At 40.9% G+C, this 20,035-nt stretch overlaps 1 protein-coding gene and 1 pseudogene across 1 annotated transcript; both read left to right on the top strand.

Moving 5' to 3' along the window:
* Positions 1-929: 929 nt before the first annotated feature.
* On the top strand, positions 930-4,343 carry LOC121449888 (zinc finger and SCAN domain containing protein 4C-like). The gene is made up of 3 exons (XM_041654550.1): positions 930-1,304; positions 3,122-3,278; positions 3,364-4,343. Exons 1-3 carry the CDS (start codon positions 930-932, stop codon positions 4,341-4,343), a joined length of 1,512 nt encoding a protein of 503 aa, XP_041510484.1.
* A 4,404-nt stretch (positions 4,344-8,747) lies between these two features.
* Positions 8,748-9,279, top strand: LOC121449887 (annotated as a pseudogene).
* Positions 9,280-20,035: the final 10,756 nt, after the last annotated feature.

Here is a 20,035-nt window from a genome sequence, read left to right as displayed (position 1 = left end):
AGCAAGTTGTGGGCTGCCACCCAGGCACAGGAGGTCTGATCCAGTCACATTCTCCAATCTGTTAGCATCACAGATTGATTAACTGAAGCCAGTTACTATAAAAGGAAGACATCTTGGACAGAATCTCAGATGAGGTAGCACAGATCCCCAGGGCACACACCACCTCCCAGTACATCCTGGAATCACCCTGGAGATTCATCCCAGAAGGAGTTAAGGTTGGAGAAAAGAAAGATTTTCCTTCTTTGTGCCCTTGAGGGTGTAAATTTTGCCTGCTATTACTTGTGGGTTGTGGGCGATTCCGCATCACAATTTTGGGGAGATTTCAGTGGTCGAGTGTGGTCTTTTGGACAACTTCTCTGATTAAGGGTTTGACATTTTAAATCTTAGAAGCTATTCAAGGATGGGACCAAGTGATGTGTGTGTAATGGATGTGTCTTTGCTGCACTGTGAATTTAATGTTGCTGGCCATTCACTTTTAATGGGTTTCTTATGGAAGGGCTGTTTTATGGCACTTCAGAATGGGAGAAGAAGGGTGAAGCTTAAAATTAGAGGATCAGTCGCAATAATTTTACCTTTCACAAGGAGGAACCAGATAGCCCCGAACTACTGCAGAGCTTGCGTGAAGTGTGCAGCCTATGGTACGTCTTCCATTCCTTAACACAGGATTATTTTCCCTATGGAGTCAAGTATTGTGCTTTACACCAACTCTTTGATGTGTTTTCTGGATGCATTTGTGTACCGCTAGGATGACGTATGCACTGTCTGGAAACCATGAAACCATCTGTGACAGAACTCATAGTTGATTTTTGACTTTAATTATTGTGTCTCGTCTCTTTTTAACGTACAGCTTTTCACATCCATGAATTGTTGAAACAGATCTTTAAGTCTCAAGGCAGATATCAAACTTCTTTCTGAGAATCCTGACCAGAATGGCTTCACAGCTCAGAGGATCTTTTAAGCCCAAGTCACGGCCAGATAACCTTGAACCGGACACTAGAGAGTTTATTCCAACCCAGGTTTCTCCTGACATCTCTAACTTTTCAAGTGCCCGTCTTGCCCCAAATGACAAAGGCTCGTGTGTGAAGCAGGAGCTGCAAACACTCTGGGAGATGTTTACCTCATGGTTGAAGCCAGAAGAACAGACCAAGGAGCAGATGATCTCTCAACTGGTCTTGGAGCAGTTTCTGAAAACTGGGCGCTACAAGGACAAGTTTGCCGTGAAAGAGAAGTGGGAATCAAGTGGCAGAAACCTGGGGACATTCATGGAGGGCCTGACTGACGAGTGCTTGAAGCCTCCTGTCATGGTGAGTGAGTGAGGTGAGATGAGATGGCTGGGTTGAAAGGAAAGACTGTCATTTGCATCTGGGAATAAATAAGGAGAGGGTGTTGTTATTGAGATACTTTTATTCCTTTGTTTTATTTTTGTTATTAGTGAGATTGTTCTCTGCCTCCAAAGTTGTTACAAGGGATAATATACAGTGCTCTAAATTAGCACGAATAAAGCAGAAAGGAGTGCATCGGTTGTTTGAGGATCATAATTAAGTTTAGTTAGTTTGTACTGTGATAGAGAGACTGGAGACTTGACATTCGAGCAGAGCCTTTGTGGCTTTAGATGTGATGCTGTGGATCTGTGACATGGCTAAATTCAGGGAGGCACCCATGTTGTAATCTTAATTACTGAGTTGGTAATCTGGCTAAAAATCTAGCTTCTAGCACTGGCCTGTGATCCCCAGACCTGGGATGCAGAAACTGACTTTCCAAGTTGGTTGTTAAATGTCAGAAGATACCCTGTCTAAAATACTGGGGTTGCACATAAGTTTTTTATGTTAAAATACAGCTCTCACATGCTTGCACAATACTGACACACTCATAAGAAATGCCTCAGTGAATAGTGGTACTTGGGTGCAAAATGTTAAATCCAGAGAGACTTAATATATGTGTAATTATATTGGGTCTTATATCAAAGTCTCGATTTGCATAATTCTAAGTTATTGACAGAAATGGTGGGTGAAGAAATGCTTCAAACATAGTGTTTTAGATTTTTCTTCTTTCTTTTTTCTTTTTTTTAAAAAAATATTTATTTATTTATTAATTAATTATGTATACAATATTCTATCTGTGTGTATGCTGAAGGCCAGAAGAGGGCACCAGACCTCATTACAGATGGTTGTGAGCCACCATGTGGTTGCTGGGAATTGAACTCAGGACCTTTGGAAGAGCAGGGAATGCTCTTAACCACTGAGCCATCTCTCCAGCCCCTAGATTTTTCTTCTTTCAATATCAGTTTGTTTGGTCAGTTTTTTTAGTTAATTAGTTTTTAGTTTTTATTTTATTTTTCTCAATTTGAGGCATGGTATTGCAGTGTAGCCCTGGCTGGCCCTTTTCTCCTCCGGTGCTGGATTAAAGGTGCCACCCACTACACCCTACTATTTTTAAGTCCTTTTATTCTGTAAACATGTTCCCACTTCACAGTTTGTTTTATTCCACAGTTACACACCTGCACTTTGTTTTTAATTGAGAAATTCATGGTTGAAGCTTAATTCCAAGTAAACTACTGTCCTGATATCCTAGTCATGTTCCTAAGAGCAGAGACAGTGTGCGACTTGTGAAGATTATGTATGTGTTGGACAAGTATCAGACAGGAGTTATTTTTGTTAAGAACTCAATAATAAATAAATAAACGAAACCCAATTTAAAGCTTTCTTACTAAGGGCATTTTTGGTCAAAGGTGATTGTCTAGGGCCAGTAGTCGGTGGGAGCGACAGCATATTACAGGTATTGGAAATAAAGACCACTTACACAGCAAAGTGAAGTGACAGCTAGATGAATGGCTGGAGGTGGGGGATGGGAAAGCCTCAGCTACCTGAGAGTGGAAATGGCTAAGTACATGAGGTTCAAAGACAGAAAGTAACAATTGCCAGTCTGAGGCTAGGACTCCAAAATGGCGGGCACTCCAGTATTACAGTTGAGTTTCTGAGGATTCCAGATGATAACATCCTTACGGATGAGGATAAACAAATGAACTAACCAATAGTTCAGTGATCCTGGGCAGTCAGGTTGAGGGCAGGTTTTTTCTGTAATCCATGAATTCATTGGCAATGGTCATCTGGCTTTGTTACAGGTTCATGTCTCCATGCAGGGGCAGGAAGCACTCTTTTCTGAGAACATGACCTTAAAAGAAGTCATCAAGCATTTAAAAGAACAGTCATTCAGAACTACAACACGGGAGAAGGCAAGAACACCCTTGCAGATTCCACGGGATGTGGTATTGGCAACAGGTGAGCAGGATAGCCTGAAGAGAAGAGGGATGTTGTGTGAGGATCCCTTCCTGGGCACAGTTTCATAGACTCTTTATTTCCACAGGATATGAAAACTGTGAAGATGACCCAAACACTTTCTTGAAAGGTAGTGAAGTAAATAGTTGTGTTAGTAGTACTGGAAATGAGTTGGACTCCCTTCTCGTTATCCACACAGGGCAGTATCCTAAGCCTGAACAAGCAGGTGTTTCTTATGGAGTCCTTTGGGATTCCAAAAGAGCAAAGCAACGCACTTCCAGGTACCAGGCAGAGTCCCTGAGTGCATCTTCTTATGAACATATGTTTATGGAAGTACAACCAGTGTATCTCTCCAGGACAGACCAGTCTGAAGACGCTGACGATGGCCACAAAACCCTCTTGAATACTACTGGTGGAAATGATGGTATTAGCAGTCTCAGAGATGAGAAAGATTCCTTTCTCATTATCCAGAGAGGGCAATGTCCTGAACTTGAACAGGGAGGTGTCCCTTATGGAGTCCTCTGGGATTCCAGAAAAGCAATTTGGGATACATCCAGGTCCCAGGAAGTGCCTCCAACACCACATTCTTCTGAAGGTGTCACGATGGTGGTACCAGGGTTCCTCTCCAGGCCACAGCAACCTACTTCTGAGCCTGTTCCTCTTTACCAGAATCAGGAGGTAAATTCTCTCTATGTGAGTGACCAGGAGAGATTCCACATAGATTCCAAACCATTCAAATGTGATAAATGCCCCAAAGCTTTCAAATATTCCTGTAGCCTGTTAATGCACCAGAAAAGACACAGGAATGAGAGGCCATTTGTCTGTCCCATTTGTCAGGAAGGCTTCTATCAAGTCTCAGAGCTCCAAATTCATGAGGCCGTACACAAGGCAGAGAAGCCTTTCTCATGCAACACTTGTGGCAGGTCCTTCAGCCACAAGACCAATCTGCAAGCTCATGAGAGGATTCACACAGGAGAGAAGCCCTACACCTGTTCTCTGTGTAACCATAGGTTCCGCCAGTCATCCACATACCACCGTCACTTGAGGAATTACCACAAATCATACTGAACTGTGTGCCTTCCTCACCAGAGGTTAGCAGGGCTTCCGCCTCAGTGTCTAATCTGCACATGGAGAGCCATGTAGCTCCTAACTAGCACTTAGCCAGTGAAAATAGGTCGTTTAACTTCCTCCCATCTGTTAGCTCTTCCTCCTGGCATGAGGGTAAAAAAAGATGAGGAATTTGAAAGTTTGATCACTTAAGTTTACCAAATGCCTAAAAAGTGTCTGGTGTTTTATTCTGAATAGTAAATAAAAGTTGATGCTTCTGTGTTTCTCCTGTGTGCTATGTCTCATGTATTTTCTTGTGTGGTTTATGTGTTAGTGGGTGTCTCTGTGTAGGAATGCTGGGCCTTACCTTCCCCATTTTGTGGCAGAGACACTCTTGCCACCTTGTACCCTTTGTGAGGTAAAGACCTGAAGCTCATAGTGAAGGAGACCCCCATAGGGCTAGGGCTTCCTCCCAGTCCCTGGATTAGGCACAAACCACATCTAAACACCTGTTTTCACATAGAGATACTTTATTAAAGGTAAAGAAAAGTGACTGCTTTCCCAGTAAGGCAGAAAACAGCCTCAAATGACTTTTCAGGTGTAATTTTTAGGTGGGGCAGAAGGGAAGGCCTGTGTTGGAATGAGCTAGGATGTGGTGAGAGAGGAGATAGGGTATGAGGGACAAGGAGGATGGGACATAGGAAAGGGGGCAGGTCTTGGGGACAAAGGACCGCATCTGGATAGAGAGGAGGCAGATGTGGCCTGCAAACGGAGACTGCGCTTCCATTTTCCAGCTGCCCAGACCCAAATAATCACTCAGAAACTATATTAATTACAGCACTGTTTGGCCACTGGTTTAGGCATATTTCTAACTAGCTCTTACATCTTAACCCATTTCTATTAATCTGTATTGCCACAGGGCTATGGACTCCACCTACTTTCCTCCTCTATCTCTGCTTGAATTTCCTGCCTTGCTATCTATATTTTACCCTGCCATAGGCCAAAGCAGCTTCTTTATTAACCAGTGATAATAAAACATATTCACAGTATGCAAAAGGGAATCTCACATCAGTGGCCCAAAGCAAATAGCAATTTATTAAGGTACAAGTGGAAAACCTATTAGGATGAGGTATTTAATTCTGGTTGGGCACTGATTTTCCCCTCATTGTATTTCCTTAATTATTCATGATGATTCTCTGCTTTCTGCCAGCACTTAGCTTCACATGCAATCTCTCAAAGCACACTTTTTTTTTTTAAGAGTCTTCTCATGTATACGTGTGTATACCTGTGTGGATTCATATGTACCACATGTGTGCAGGAAACCAAAGAGACCAGAGGGTGTCGGGTCCTTTGGAACTGGAGTGGCAAGTAGTTGAGAGCTGCCTGATGCAGGTGCTAGGAACTAAACCTGCCCTCTGCCCTTTTAACCACTGAGCCATTTCTTCAGTGCTGTGAAAAGCATTTTCAGCTGCCCGCTTTAGTGTTTAATGTTTTCAGGTTGGAGAAAAAGATACTTTTACTACTTTTGAAAACAAAACATGAATAATCTTGCAGGTGATTTGTGTGTGTGTGTGTGTGTGTGCATGGTCACTGCATATAGGTACACGTGTGTGTGCTAGAGATCAGTATCCGGAGTCTTCCTCAATTGCTCGCCACCTCAGTTTTTGAGAGGGTCTCTTACTGTTCTGGAGCTTGCCAGTTTGGCTAGACTGGTTTACCAGTGAGCCCCAGAGACCCACCTGTCCCCGTCTTCCCAGCACTGGAGCTCTGTGCCACCGTGCTTGGTGGTTCTGTTATGTGTTCTGAGGACCCAAACTCAGATCCTCATGTTTGCACAGTGAGCGCTTGAAGGCTGATCGTCTCTCTGACCCCTAGTTTTAAAATGCTGTCTTGACATCTTATTTGCTTGTGAGTTGTGAAATGAGCTTTGCAGAAGCACCCATGAAAGCACACACAATTTAAAGCAACATTAATATTAAAATACAATATTAAATAAAATGAATTAAACAAAAGGAATCTTTAAGTATTCATTTTATATTTCAGAATTTAACCACTTATTCTAAACATAGCTGTGAAATATTTTCTCTTGTTTCTCTAGGTGAATTTCAAATTTTGCTCATGTGAATTCAGAAATTATGGCATGATTTGAAAATTCTTTGAAAAATGATCTCAAATCATTTTATTGTCAGAATGAATGAAAACAATTTCTTTTTTTCTTTTTTTTTTCTATTATCATTTTGGCTTTTTGAGAGAGGCTTTCTCTGTGTGTAGCACTGGCTATCCTGGAACTGATGCTGTAGACCAGGTTAGCCTCAAATTCATAGGTCTGTCTGCCTCTGTCTCTTAAGTACTAGGGAATAAAAGCTTGTGCCACCACATTCTGTGATAACATTAATTTTTACTAAACATATCCAATACTTTCCATTGAAATAATAGGGAATACTTCTTTTATTAAAAGTAATTTTTACTGATTCTTTTGGAACTCACATCATGTCCCCCATTGTGCTCACTGCCAAGTCTTTTCTTATCTGCTCCCTCCCCCATGACTTTCCCCCACACTCACAAACAAAAAGTCTATTTTGTGTTGCCCATATACACAGTGAAACATGGTGGAATTCCTAGTGGCCAGGACCTGAAGGGAGGATGAGCCTTTCTCTGCCTGCATACATGCCAGAACTCATCAACTGAGTCCTGGGGTGCCAGATTGGGGCATGCCTGCATCTCCTGTGCCCTCACCACCACTTGCCTGGACATGCTGTGGGCTGGTGCAGTGTGGGCCCACATCTTCCACAAGGCCTGGGGCTGAACATACTTACTATAAACAACAAACTTCTAGACATTCTTCAGTGAGACAGCTAAGTAAATACAAGAAATGATGTCTGTTTTATTTAACCTAAACTAACTTTTTGAAATTATTTCCAGAGTCTGTTGAACCTACTACTTTAATTTACTATTTAAGTATGTATGAAAATGTTAAAGAGTGGGAGGAATGAGAACATGAGCAAAGAGGTAAGACCATGATAGGGACATTCAGAGGGACTAGTTTGGTTCTATGCTGTTTCCTTCCCTGTCCAGCTGGTGTTTGTGAGTTCCCATTAGTTTTGTTTTCTTTTAAAAAAATAATAAATTAATTTTAATGATAAAGAAAATGTCTCCTGCAAACTTGGTAATGGGAATTTTCCTCTTCTCCAAGACTCTAGTGGGAATGCGTGGCTTCTATTTTATTATGCCATTTTGATATTCACTGGAAAGTAGGTAGTGCCCAAACACCTGGGTAGCACAAGTAATAAAAACCCAGAGACAGAAAGCAAAGCAGCCAAGTCACTAGAGAAGTTTTACTTTCACCAAGACTGGGCGACTGCAGACTGAGCAGACTAAATAGACTAAGCCGACTGAGCCTCTCTCTCCAACCGGTTTATATTCCTTGTACAGTTGGGATTACTTCCTAGTACTGGCATTAAAGGTGTGAACCATCACCACCTGGATTTGTTTCAGCATTGATCTTGTGTAGACAGGGTGGCCTTGAATTTACAGGGATCTATTTGCCTCTGTCTCTTAGAATCCTGGGATTAAAGGTGTGTGCCTCCACTGCCTGACTTCTACTGCCTTAGTTTTGCCTTTCTGATATTTAGGCAAGCTTTATTTATTAAAACATAAATAAAATATCACTATAGACCTGATTGTAGAGCGTTTGACTTTTGTCATCTGCTTGCCTATCATCTCAAGAGGCATTCTGCAATGTCACATTTTGGGTTTAAGGATTTCCTGGATGATATTGGATGTAATTTGAGAGTGGGTATTTACGGAATAAATGTTTTGACTCCAGAAAAATTGTTGACCTGACCAGCAGGCCACGTAATTCGTGGGCCTCGAGTTCGGGATCACCTGGGTAGGAATGGGGGGAAAGAGAAAGAGAACCAAGCGCGTATAAAGAATGACAGAGTCAGTCTGAGATGCGTCTAGGTTCCGTTTATTGCAGGCAGGGGTTTATTCTTATAGAGTGGTTTTGGTTGGGAGGGGTAGGGTTAGAGGGGAGCGGAAACTATCGCGCCCTAGGCCAGGGAGGAAGCAATATATCTCTTGAAACATCTACGTGGTTAGGCCGTGTCTTGACACCTTGTGTCTTGGCACCTTGTGGTCAGGTCATTCTGAGAACTGTATCACAGCTGTCTGTGCAGCAAGCTGTTTTGGCAGCAAGCTGTTTTTACAGAGAGGATGAGAAAGATTGGCCAATACTTTAGGTCGGGGGGCTTCTTGGTCCCCAACAAATTGTCAGGGCCCATTTCCACCAAAAGTGTGACTTGGAGGGTGAGTTGTGGGTACCGCTCATGATTTGTTTCTGCTAATATTGCAACGGCTCTGTATATGTGCAGGACTATTTAGTATATAGTATAAGGCCAGGACTCATTAGTCCCAACAAGAGACATGTTTGTCTGTCCCTCCTGCTCACTCAGTTGGCTTGTACCCATGCTTTTAAATATCTTGACTCCAGCAAGAATGTCAGATCCCATTTCTGACAAAAATGTCACTAACTGGTTGAGCTATGGATACTCCTCAGGATTTGTGTCCAGTAATGTGACAATCTCTGTGTATATGATCTTACTGTGCTTCACTGATGGCCTGTGTCTGTGTCTCATGCCCTGCTCAAGTGTCTCCATGGTGAGTGTCCTCTACAGACTGAAGAGACAAGTCAAGCATATCCACAGTGCTCAACACTTTCTGAAAGTCTCGCCTGAGGACAGAGCTGCCCAGACTATCCTCACTTTGGTGTACATATTGTCACCTCTTACTCAGTATCTCCCATTTTGGTCTTCTTTATGACCCATTGCAGAGGTCCAATACTCTGGGGAGTATGTATATTTTTATTAAAAATGCTTTTCCTATTTCTCCCTTTGTTCTTACCTACAGTATTGGGTCGAGTTCCAGTCTATTACTTACCTGCTGTGATAAGAGATAGTGACCTCCAAGTTTGACATGAACCCTAGTCCTCTCCTTTTTTATTTTTCTTAAATAACATTTTTTCATGTATTTTATGTATATGAAACTGCAGTTTCCCTTCCTCTTTTCCTCCCTCCCCCTTGCCATCTACCCTCTCCCCATTCACTCCTCTTACACCTGAACTCAGAAAGGGGCAGGTCTCCTGTGGGCTTGAACAAAGCATGGCACATCAGGTTGAGGCAAGATCAGGCACATCTCCTTGCTTTTGGAAACACGTTTCCCAATTTCAGTTTCTTAGCATTGGCCCTTTATGTATCCCTCTGTAGTTGGAAGCTTCTTGGTCTGTCTTGCCTGGCCCCACAGCCACTTATAGTGGCTCGGAGGCTAATATTAATATAATTGCTTGGCCAATGGCTTAGGCTATTAATGGCTTTTTCCCCATTTGTAAATCAACCCATTTTTAATAGTCTGTATAATGTCACATGGCTGTATTATCTTAGGTGTTCTGGTATCCAGTTTTATGAGTGACTTGCTGGCATCTCTCTCCATCCCATCTTCTTTCTCTCTCTAGTTCTGCTTGGGTTTCCTACCTATCTGTATTTTCTTCTGCCATAGGCCAAAGCATGTTCTTTGTTAACATATTCACAGCATCCCTCCTTGTAACATTGGGCTCACAGAGATGTTTTCTACCTAATTCATCCTAATTGCTTCCTTGGATTTGCTCCTGTGGTATGGGCAGCTTTTGCACTGACATGTACTTGGTGGAAAGTCATTTGAGAGCTTTTTCAGTCCCTTGTGTAGATGGTATCATAGATCTAGAGTTGAGTTACAAAGCTCTCCTGTAGTAGAAAAGGGGCCCTGGGGATAATAAAGCTATAAATCAGGGCCCAGAGTCTCATCTCAACACAGGACAGACTCAACTTTTAGCTCAGCACTTGCTGCCATGGTCTCACACAGTATGCGAGTGAGAACTATTTTCCTGTCAGGATGAGGATAATTCTAAACTTGAGACTTACATGGGTACAGGACATGTTCTTATGACCAGAGCTGAGAGTTGAAAAGATTTTTAACAGGATTTGGATGGTGTTTACTGCTAGATGAAGAATACACTCTGTCCACTCCTTCCTGTGAAAATCTACATTCAGTACTTAAAATGAAATCCTCCCTTTCCTTTTGATATTTATTCCTTCCTTCCTTCCTAGTTCCATTTTTATTCTACTTTTGATTAAAATTGATTAAACTTCCACACCACTTCTAGAAGCTATTTGTCTTTGAGAGTTGCTAGGAGAGGGAACTTTCTGTTTTCTTCAATGGAGTGACACTGGGTATGTGAACCAGACTAAAGGTCAGGCCTCATGCCCAGGAAAAGTTTGCCAACACTTTTCAGACTCTATGTATTTATTGATATTTTTCCGTTTATCATTGCTGCTGCTTTTTCTTAAGAAGGAGAAAGTTGTGTGTGGAGTGTGGGATGATCTGAGAGGAGTTAGAAAATGTCAAAGAATATAATAAAATATACTATATAAAATTGTCAAAGCATAAATGAATACATATTAAATAAGTGAAAAATGATATGAATAAATATGGATATTACATAATTAATTACATACTCACCTCGAAAGTGCCTTAAATAATCCAAAACATTTTTTTTCAATAATTCTCTTTATTCTTTTTTTTTCTGCATCCTCCCAGTCTCCCATATCCCTCCCCCTCCTCCTACTCCTCTTCTCCTTCCCCCACTCCTCTCCCCCTCCCTCTCCAGTCCGAAGAGCAGTCAGGGTTCCTTGCCCTGTGGAAAGTCCAAGGTCCTCCCCGCTCCATCCAGGTCTATGAAGGTGAGCATCCAAACTGGCTAGGCTCCCTCAAAGCCAGAACATGAAGTAGACAAAACATTTTATCAAAAATATTTTCATATGTAACCAAAAGCTTCTACAAAATCAAATGGAAAATAGACAGGTAACAAATTCAGAATAAACAGCAAGTGCGTATCTTTTATTTCTCTTGGAACTCTGTATAAGCCTGTTGTGACAAACAAGTTAATGATGAAAATTTGCTTTGGTTAGTTTTGAAAACCTTTTAGGCACAGTAAGTATTTTGCCGTTTATGCTAATGAATAGCAGGGAAGAAGTGACTGCCGCTGTTCAGCGCCACATAACTGATGAGAACTGTGACACCATGGGTATGAGCTCTATGCCAGTGTTGAACGCTCAACACTGACTAATATGATGGCTTTATTATGCCTTAAAACATTATTAGGACATGAATCCAGTATTCTAAAAGGAAGATGAAAGGGGATTGTCGTTTCATTTAGACCATAAAGAAATATCCCTTTCTGTTTTTCTGTCAGCAGTGGAACCTTACATGCTGGCCTGTCAGCAAGTACCATGGGAGGGGGAAGGGCCAGACTTAGAAATAGACAGAGCCTGGGAGTGAGGGAGGAGTGCTGTGGGTGGAGAGCTTTATAGCAAGATGGTCTTGAAGTTGGCCTTTATCTCCCCTGAATTCTGACATTGTGTTCTCACACATGGCTTATTCTAAAGCTGACAAGATTCCTTGATTTCTGGGGTTATTTGGATCCCTAATGCTGCAGTAAACAAGGTCAAATCCTTGGCAGTCAAATGAAACAGAGGACAGGAGGCAGCCAGAAAGTATCTGAAATAAAACACAGAAAAGATAGAGGCTGAACCAGTCTCATCTGTCTGCAGAGAGAGGGGAATGTATTTCATTTTGGGAAACCATGATGTTTGATAGACGTGATGTGAAGACTGGCCTCTGGAGGAATTAAAATGGTTTTTATTTTGTTTGTTCAAAATATTATTGTGCAGCCTACTCTACTCATAGACTCAGTAAGAAGTTGAGAATGACCTCTCACTCAAATTCTATGGCTTCTAGATGCCCAGTGCTGGGGTTCTAGGGCTGCCTTTCTCTCTATTTCAGGCATTGTTATGTTTGTCTGTGTTTTTTTGTTTGTTTGTTTGTTTTTTGAGAGACTTTCTCTTAATGTAGCCCTGGTTGTCCTGGAAGTCAATCTGTAGTAGGGGCTGGGCTCAGACTCACAGAAATTCCCCTACTTATTTTACTCAGTGCTGGGATTAAAGGCATGCACATGAATTAAAGGCCCATGACTTTCTCCAAGCATTCTAAGTGTTAGGTTAATTTGTGTCTCCTGATGCTGGGCCTTGGTGGAACAAGCATTTAATCCCAGCACTCAAGAGGCAGAGAGAGGTGGCTCTCTGAGAGTTCGAGGCCAGCAAGGTCTACAGAGTAAGTGAAAGAACCCCCAGTGTGGGGAGACTCTCACTCAAGTATCGGGATAACACGACCCCCCCCCCCCCCCCCCCCCCCCCCCCCCGCCCCAGTAACTCACGAGAGACCATCCTTGCTGCAATCACACGAGGTTTATTTGACAGGACAGGAACCAGTGCACTGGGGCCGAGACTCATAACCCATGCAGGGGAGGAGTTCGACCCCGAGTAACTGGGAGAAGGGGTTTTTAAGGGAAGAAACCACAGCCCAGTAATCCAAAGGGGGTAGGGAGAGCGTCATAGAAAATTCCAAAAATACCAATGATAATCACAAGGGGACAATTCCCTGTTTCTCAACATTATTCTCAAGATTACAATCTAACTTTATCTTCAGCTCGTTCCTGAAACTGAACTGGCTAATCCTAGATTTCTGATTCTTCTCTCCCTGCTTAGATTTTTGGCTCTATTTTTTCCTGCTGGGGGGGTGGGGGGAGGTCTAGATTTATCCAGGTCTTTCAAAGCCACAGATTAAAAACAAATAAACAGATAATAATAATAACAGCAACAAAAATAGGGTCTAATATAAATACCAGGGCATCCAGGTTTATACAGAGAAACCCTGTCTTAGCAGACAAAAAAATCAACCAACCAACCAAACAAACAAACAAAAAAACCAAAACAAACCCCAACCAAACAACATTAAAATATGTCTCTTGAAATCATGGGTGGGAAATAAATAGTGACACAGAGTGGCATGTTTATTCTCATGGAAACAAGTATTTTCATATGAATGCTTCTTTTGACCAGCATGGGTTCATTTATTAAAAATCCACACTATCATCAATAGGATTGAATACCAATGCAGACAAATCGTGTATTTTTATAATGTATTTTATAATGTATTTTTATAATTTACATAAATCAGAGTTCTACCATCTGCTAATCCATTCCCAAAATGTCAAATTCTTTTCCTATCATGTGACATTTTTTTTTATTTTCCCAGGGTAACTGAACTTGATGTTTCAACATTCAAACTTTCAGGTAATGGCATTTAGGGTTTTGAATTTTGAGCTGAGGGTCAGCACTTTTTTGATAAGAGAACACAGTCTTTGGGGTTAAGACCTTAAAGTATGAACATCAGGGGAAACAATTCAACCTATCAGTTATCATACTTGGAGGCATCCATTCATAATGGCACACACCTTTAATCCATTCATAATGGCACACACCTTTAATCCCAGCAACCAGAAGTCAAAAACAAAACCAACCTTGTCAACTTAGTGAAGTCGAGGACCACTAGGGCTACAATGTCTCAAAAAACCAAACAAAACCAGAGGGAAAAAACAAAACAAAACAAACAAAAAAACAAAAAACAAAAAATGGTTGCATGAAGTACTGAGGCAGTTCTGGGCCCCAGGCACTAGGGAGGTATAAGCCAGATGATTGTCAGCAAGGTCATTCTTAACTACTTAGTGAGTGTTTTAGCAGACTAGGCTATAAGACACCATTTTACAAAACAAGCAGATACCAAAAATTAGAAAAGAAGAAGAGAGAAAATAGCCTTATTTTTGACCATATATTTTAATTACTGCCTTCGTATTGTGTCTATCAAGCATCATGTTTTCCCAAAATAAAATACACGCCCCTCTCTCTACTCTCAGAGATGAGCCTGGTCAAGCCTCTGTCTTTTCTGGGTTGTTCACCAGACAGGTCCTGGGTGCTTCCTGCTGTCTGTATTATTCAAATGCCAAGCGTTTTACCTTGTTCACTGCAGCATTTGGGATCCAAAACTCTATGGACACCTGGAAATTTAACAAGTTTGAAATGAGCTATATTTAAGAACGCAGGATCAGAAGTCATGGGACATTAATGCCAGACTTGACATTTTTCTCAGGAGTACAGTCCCCTTTCACTGCAATGACTTACAATGCTTGGTTAGGATGTGTTCTTCTTCCAGGAAAGCATCAAGAGATTGTATTGCCTTAGGGATATAAAGCTGGGGCTGAGTCAGGATTCCATCGTGATTCAATCAGTAGGAAAACTGGCTATCCCTTATTGTGTTTCCTTGCTTGTTTTTGCTGCTCTGGTTAGGTAGGCATCATTTATATGATGATGTGAATAGATGACCTTGGCTCTCCTTGGCTACCTTGAAGTTTGCACCACTTCCTAGTGCTTCCTGGAATGAAGCTTGAAATTCTGAGAAAGCCTTCAAGTTGGAGAATAGAACGATTTACTATCTTTGTACTTGATTAGATGTGTGTGTGTGTGTGTGTGTGTGTGTGTGTGTGTGTGTGTGTGTGTAATCTTTTGTGGGCTTCAGGAGAATCTGAAAAACATTTATAGGAAGATATTGAAAGACCCCCGGAGTGGGGAGACTCTCATTCAAATCTCAGGGTAACACGACCCCCCAGGAATTCACAAGAGACCGTCCTTTCTGCAATCACACGAGGTTTATTGGCAGGAAGCAGCACACTGAGGCTGAAACTCATTTCCCACGCAGGGGTACAGGAGTTCGATCTTGAGTAGCTGGGAGAGGGGGTATTTAGGAGAAGAAACCACAACCCAAAGGGGGTAGGGAGGGCGTCATTGGAAAATTCCGAAAATGCCAGTGATCATTGGAAAATTCCGAAAATACCAGTGATAATCACAAGGAGGTAACTCCCCATTTCTCAAGATTATTCTCAAGATTAAAATCTAATTTTATAGTCAGCTAGTTCCTGGAACAGAGTCACTGAAGTGGCTAACCTAGATTTTTGGACTTCTCTCCCTGCTAGACTTTTGGCTCTATTTTTCCTGCTAGATTTTTGGCTCTATTTTCTGCTAGAAGGGTCTGGATTTATCCGGGTCTTTTATCATCAATGGTGGAGTGTAGTCTTTTGGACAACTTCTCTGATCAAGACTTTGACATTGTAAATTCGGAAGACTACTCAAGAATGGGAATGAGCAATGTTTATGTTCATTCATATGTCTTTGTTGCCCTATGAATTTAATGCTTCTGGCCATTGACTTTTAATTGTTTTATTTTTTATTCCCATGGGAGGATTGTTCTATGGCATTTTAGAATGGGAAAAGAGGGTGAAATGTAAAACTTGAGGATCAGTTACAGTAGAACTTCCCATTTTGCAGGAGAAGCACAAAACCTTGAGCTACTGTGCATCTTGCTGTAAAATGATGGTAGGTCTTATGCTCCTCACCACAGGAATTTTCTCCCAACTGAGTCATATATTGTTCTGCTTTAAATCTACTTTTTGCTCTGTTCTATGGAAGTAAATACTACTATGAAGTGTTTACTCCAGGAAACTATCTTTGAGAGAACTCTCAGTTGCTTTTTGATTTTAATTATGTCGGTTCTCTTTTTAATTTATAGCTCTTACACATCTGTTTAAACAGACCTTCAAGTCACAATCCAGATACTGAACTGCCATAGCTTAATCTTTCGGAGAATCCAGACTAGAATGTCTTCACAGGTCAGAGAATCCTTAAAACCCCAGTCAATAGCAAATGACCTTGAACTAGGAAGTGCAGAGCTTTTTTTCAACCCAGGATTCTTCCCGTGAAGTCTGGAGATGACATTTCTAAGTCCCCAACGGCTCAGCTCAACGTCCCCCAAGTGACAATGGCTCCTGTGCAAAGCAGGATCTGCAAACACTCTGGGAGATGTTTACCTCATGACTGCAACAGGAAAAGTGTTGGGTCCATAGAGGACAGGCCTTCACACTCCCACTTGATCTGTTTTGCACTCTTGTGGTTGGTTGAAAACAGGAACAAAAATAAGAACAATCTGTTGTTTTCAGCAATGTTTCTAAGGATGTTTACCCCTAAGCCATGTGAATTATGGTGATGAGCTTCCAAAAGGGCAAATGTTTACCAATAAGTGATTCCACAATGACGGCTCCTGTGCAAAGCAGGAGTTGCAAACACTCTGGGAGATGTTCACCTGGGGAATCTCATGTCTGGTGCACAACTCACAAAACACCAAGGTTTAAGCAGGCTCATCTCTCTAAACAGAGAGAGTGGCATGTATTTTATTTTAAAAACCCATCATGTTTGATACACACGATGTGAATACTGTAGTCTATGGAGTAATTTATTTGCAAGTGGCAAGCTACTGGGAGATGATATTAGAGAAAATCCTTTGAAGGTTTAGAAAAGAGATAGTCTGGGCTCTAAAGATGGCTCTTTGCTGAGGTTCTCATATAGGAATTATTATAACGGTCTGAGAACTAGTGAAGAAGACCTCACATTCAAGGGTAGACTTTTCTGTAGTTACAATCAGCCTGTGGGGTCAACCGAAAAATGACAACTTTCGGAGGAGAATGCAAGTTTTTTAATAATAGCTAGAAACACTAGAGAAATATTTAGGTCATCTAGAAAATGATTGGTGAATCAATATCAGAAACATTAGCACATATTTGAATAACTGAGATTTCATTCCCCCCACACCCACATGGACACATTTGGGTGTTGTTGGGTAAATTTCAGGTGGGGCTACAGAACCGTTTTTTTTTTTTTTTTGGTCATTTTACTGAGATGTTTTGTGGTGTTGTGCAGACTTCTGATGTGCTCTCTCGCTGTCTTTGATGTCAGGGATGTTGTTCATGATTTTCAATCTGTTTTTAAGAAATTGAAACATAGGTCGAGTTGTAAATTGGAGGAAGTTATGGTCTCTCAAATATGAGTATTACCTAAATAATTTCATCTAGGAGTCTTGGCACACATTTAACATTTTAATCTCTGAGCTATCCTGTGATCCAAGACCTGGGGCACAGAATCCATGGATATAGTTGTCTTAATAGTTTTCTAAATTATCTAGTACATGTCATTTAGGTCCTGCTGCTAAACTGAAGCAGCAGGATAGTATCGTATCCTCTCAAAAACATATTCAACACAGACACACCCATGAGAAATACCTTGGTGTATAATGGTGCAGCAATGCCAATTAAAAAAAAACAATAATCTTAAGCAAAATGTAGATCTTTTATAATGTCTGGGTTCACTGACAGAAATAGCCAGGTGGTGAAGATCTTCAAACACCCCATACATACTTTTCTAATGCTCGCTCTATAATTCTCTTTCTGAACATACAACCTTGTGAATTTTTCATTAAAGTAGCAATTTTGGTATAGTTTTTCTAGCTTTGGTGTGATGAGGGACATTTCCTGGAATAATGAGAATCCTTTCTTAATGGGGATAGTCCCTAGTTTTCAATTTAGACAAACTTCATCTTTCCTCCTTCAATGCATTGGCCAGGTGAAGATAATGTGGTGGACAGGCATTACTGAAAGGTAGCGTATACCATTTCCCTGGGAACAGAGACCTAACAACACTTGCAAATACACAGTAAATAGTGGCTTTAGGATACATAACTTGGTAAATACAGAAAAACGCCATTGAAAATGAATGTAAGAGAAATGAGGTAACCTATAGTCCAGTGATGCAATGAAATTAGTTGGAGGGCAGATGCTCTATCATCCAGATTCATTGGCAGTGTTCATCTGGCTTTGTTTACAGGTTCATGTCTCCATGCATGGGCAGGAAGCACTCTTTTCTGAGAAAATGACATTAAAAGAAGTCATCCAGCGTTTTAAACAACAACAATTGGCAAGTGCATCAACTTTAGAGATTGAAAGGAGAATCTTGTCAATATCCGAAGACAGATTATTAGCAACAGGTGAGTGTCAGGGAGATCTAGAGAGAAGGCATGTTTTGTGGGGTCACTTCTTATGCACAGATTCACAGACTGTCTTATTTTCGAAAGACATGAAGACAGTAAAGATGGCCAAAAGTATTCCTGGAACTCTAGTGAAGAAAATGGTTGTGTTACTAGTCCTGTAAAAAATGAGATGGATTCGCTTTTCATTATCCAAACAGAATATTTTCATGATCGCAACGAGGGAGCTGTTTCTGACGAAATCCCTCTGGATCTCACAACATGTCAGGACATTGCCAGATACCAGGAAGAATCTCAAAGTTCAGCTTCTTCTGGAGATGTCCCTATGGTGGAGGTACAACCAGGGATTTCCTCCAGCCCATTGCAGACCGAAGACTTCCAGAATCATGCAGCAAACTGCACATGTGAGGGTCATCACGAGAGACTCCACAGAGACCCAAACAAATACAAATGTGAGGAATGTTTCAGGTCCTTCAAATATCCCTCTAATCTTTCAGTTCACAAGAAAGTGCAAAAGAAGGACAGGTCATTTGTATGTACAACATGTCACAAAGGTTTCTATACTCACTCAGACCTGACAGTCCATGAGATCATACACAAGAAAAAGAAGCCTTTTAAATGTACTACCTGTGGAAGGTCATTCAGCCATAAAACCTACCTGCTAATTCATGAGAGGATACATCTAGGAGAGAAGCCCTACACTTGCTCCAAGTGTAACAGTAGTTACTGCCAATCATCCACCTTCCACCGCCATCAGAGGTATTGCCACAAATCAGAGTGAACTGTACCCTTCCTCACAAGTAAGACACAATAAACACTCAGAGGAAGTCAATAACTCAGTTGAGGATGTTGGGAAACCAAAGACAAAACAGATGTTTGAAGGAAACCATAAGACTGTTCAAGAAATAGAAGCAATAGAAATAATACAAACTAGGGAAATTTAGGATATGGGAATTATAAGTTGGCATACTGCAACCACAGAGTAAGCATTGCCAACAGAAAACAAAAGATGGAAGAGAAAATCTTATGCATCACTTACAATAAATACTACATATTTTGATTAGAGAAAAATTTAAATCTGCGTTTCTCAACACCTTTAGGGTTTGAAGGACCTTTTAATAAGTTTTGGCATATCAGATATCCTGCTTATCAGTTATATATGTTGCTATTTATAAATGTAGAAAAATTATAATTCTTAAGAAGTAACAAAAATAATTTTACAGTTGGGTCACAGCAACATGAAAATCTGTAGTAAATGGTAGTGGCATTTTGAAGATTGAAAATCACTGTTTACGAGTTTGAAGGAGGTGGCTGTAAATTACCATGCTAATAATGAGTCATGCCATGCATAACCAAACCACCAGCAATGTTTGCAATGAAATACAGGTGTTGACAATTTGCCTCTCTCAGAAAGGTCTTTTTCAGTAGTCAGAAGCTAAACTCATGTTAATCTGACCATATTTTCTTCCAGAAGTACATGTAATCATAAACCTTTAAAGTTAATCTCATGTAAATTTTCTTTAGGACATATCACATGAGAATTATTTGAAACTTGTACCATCTCAGAAAAAACTGTGCTGCTTTCACAGTCTGAGATGCAGAAGCTGATCTTAGCCCTACATTCTGTAAGAAATCGTTGATTCCCAGAGACATGAAGTATTAATTATGTGATGAAATTATATGGTATGTCATGGAGCAATCGGTGTTTTCTGCTCCAACCGCTTGTTTGTTGCTTCTCTTCGGAAAACACTGCAATTCTTCAAATGACATCATTGATCTGAAAATGTAGAAATATGAATGCCAACACAGGACACAAAGAGAAATTAGTCTCACAAAGGCAAATATTAACAGTTCTTTCA

This window comes from Microtus oregoni, unplaced genomic scaffold, assembly GCF_018167655.1.
Source record: "Microtus oregoni isolate MIOR12 unplaced genomic scaffold, Mior012 000006F_ref0000085, whole genome shotgun sequence".
NCBI classification, from domain to species: Eukaryota; Metazoa; Chordata; class Mammalia; order Rodentia; family Cricetidae; genus Microtus; species Microtus oregoni.
The sequence above is the reverse complement of the archived record's forward strand: the minus strand, read 5'-3'. Positions and strand labels throughout refer to the sequence as shown.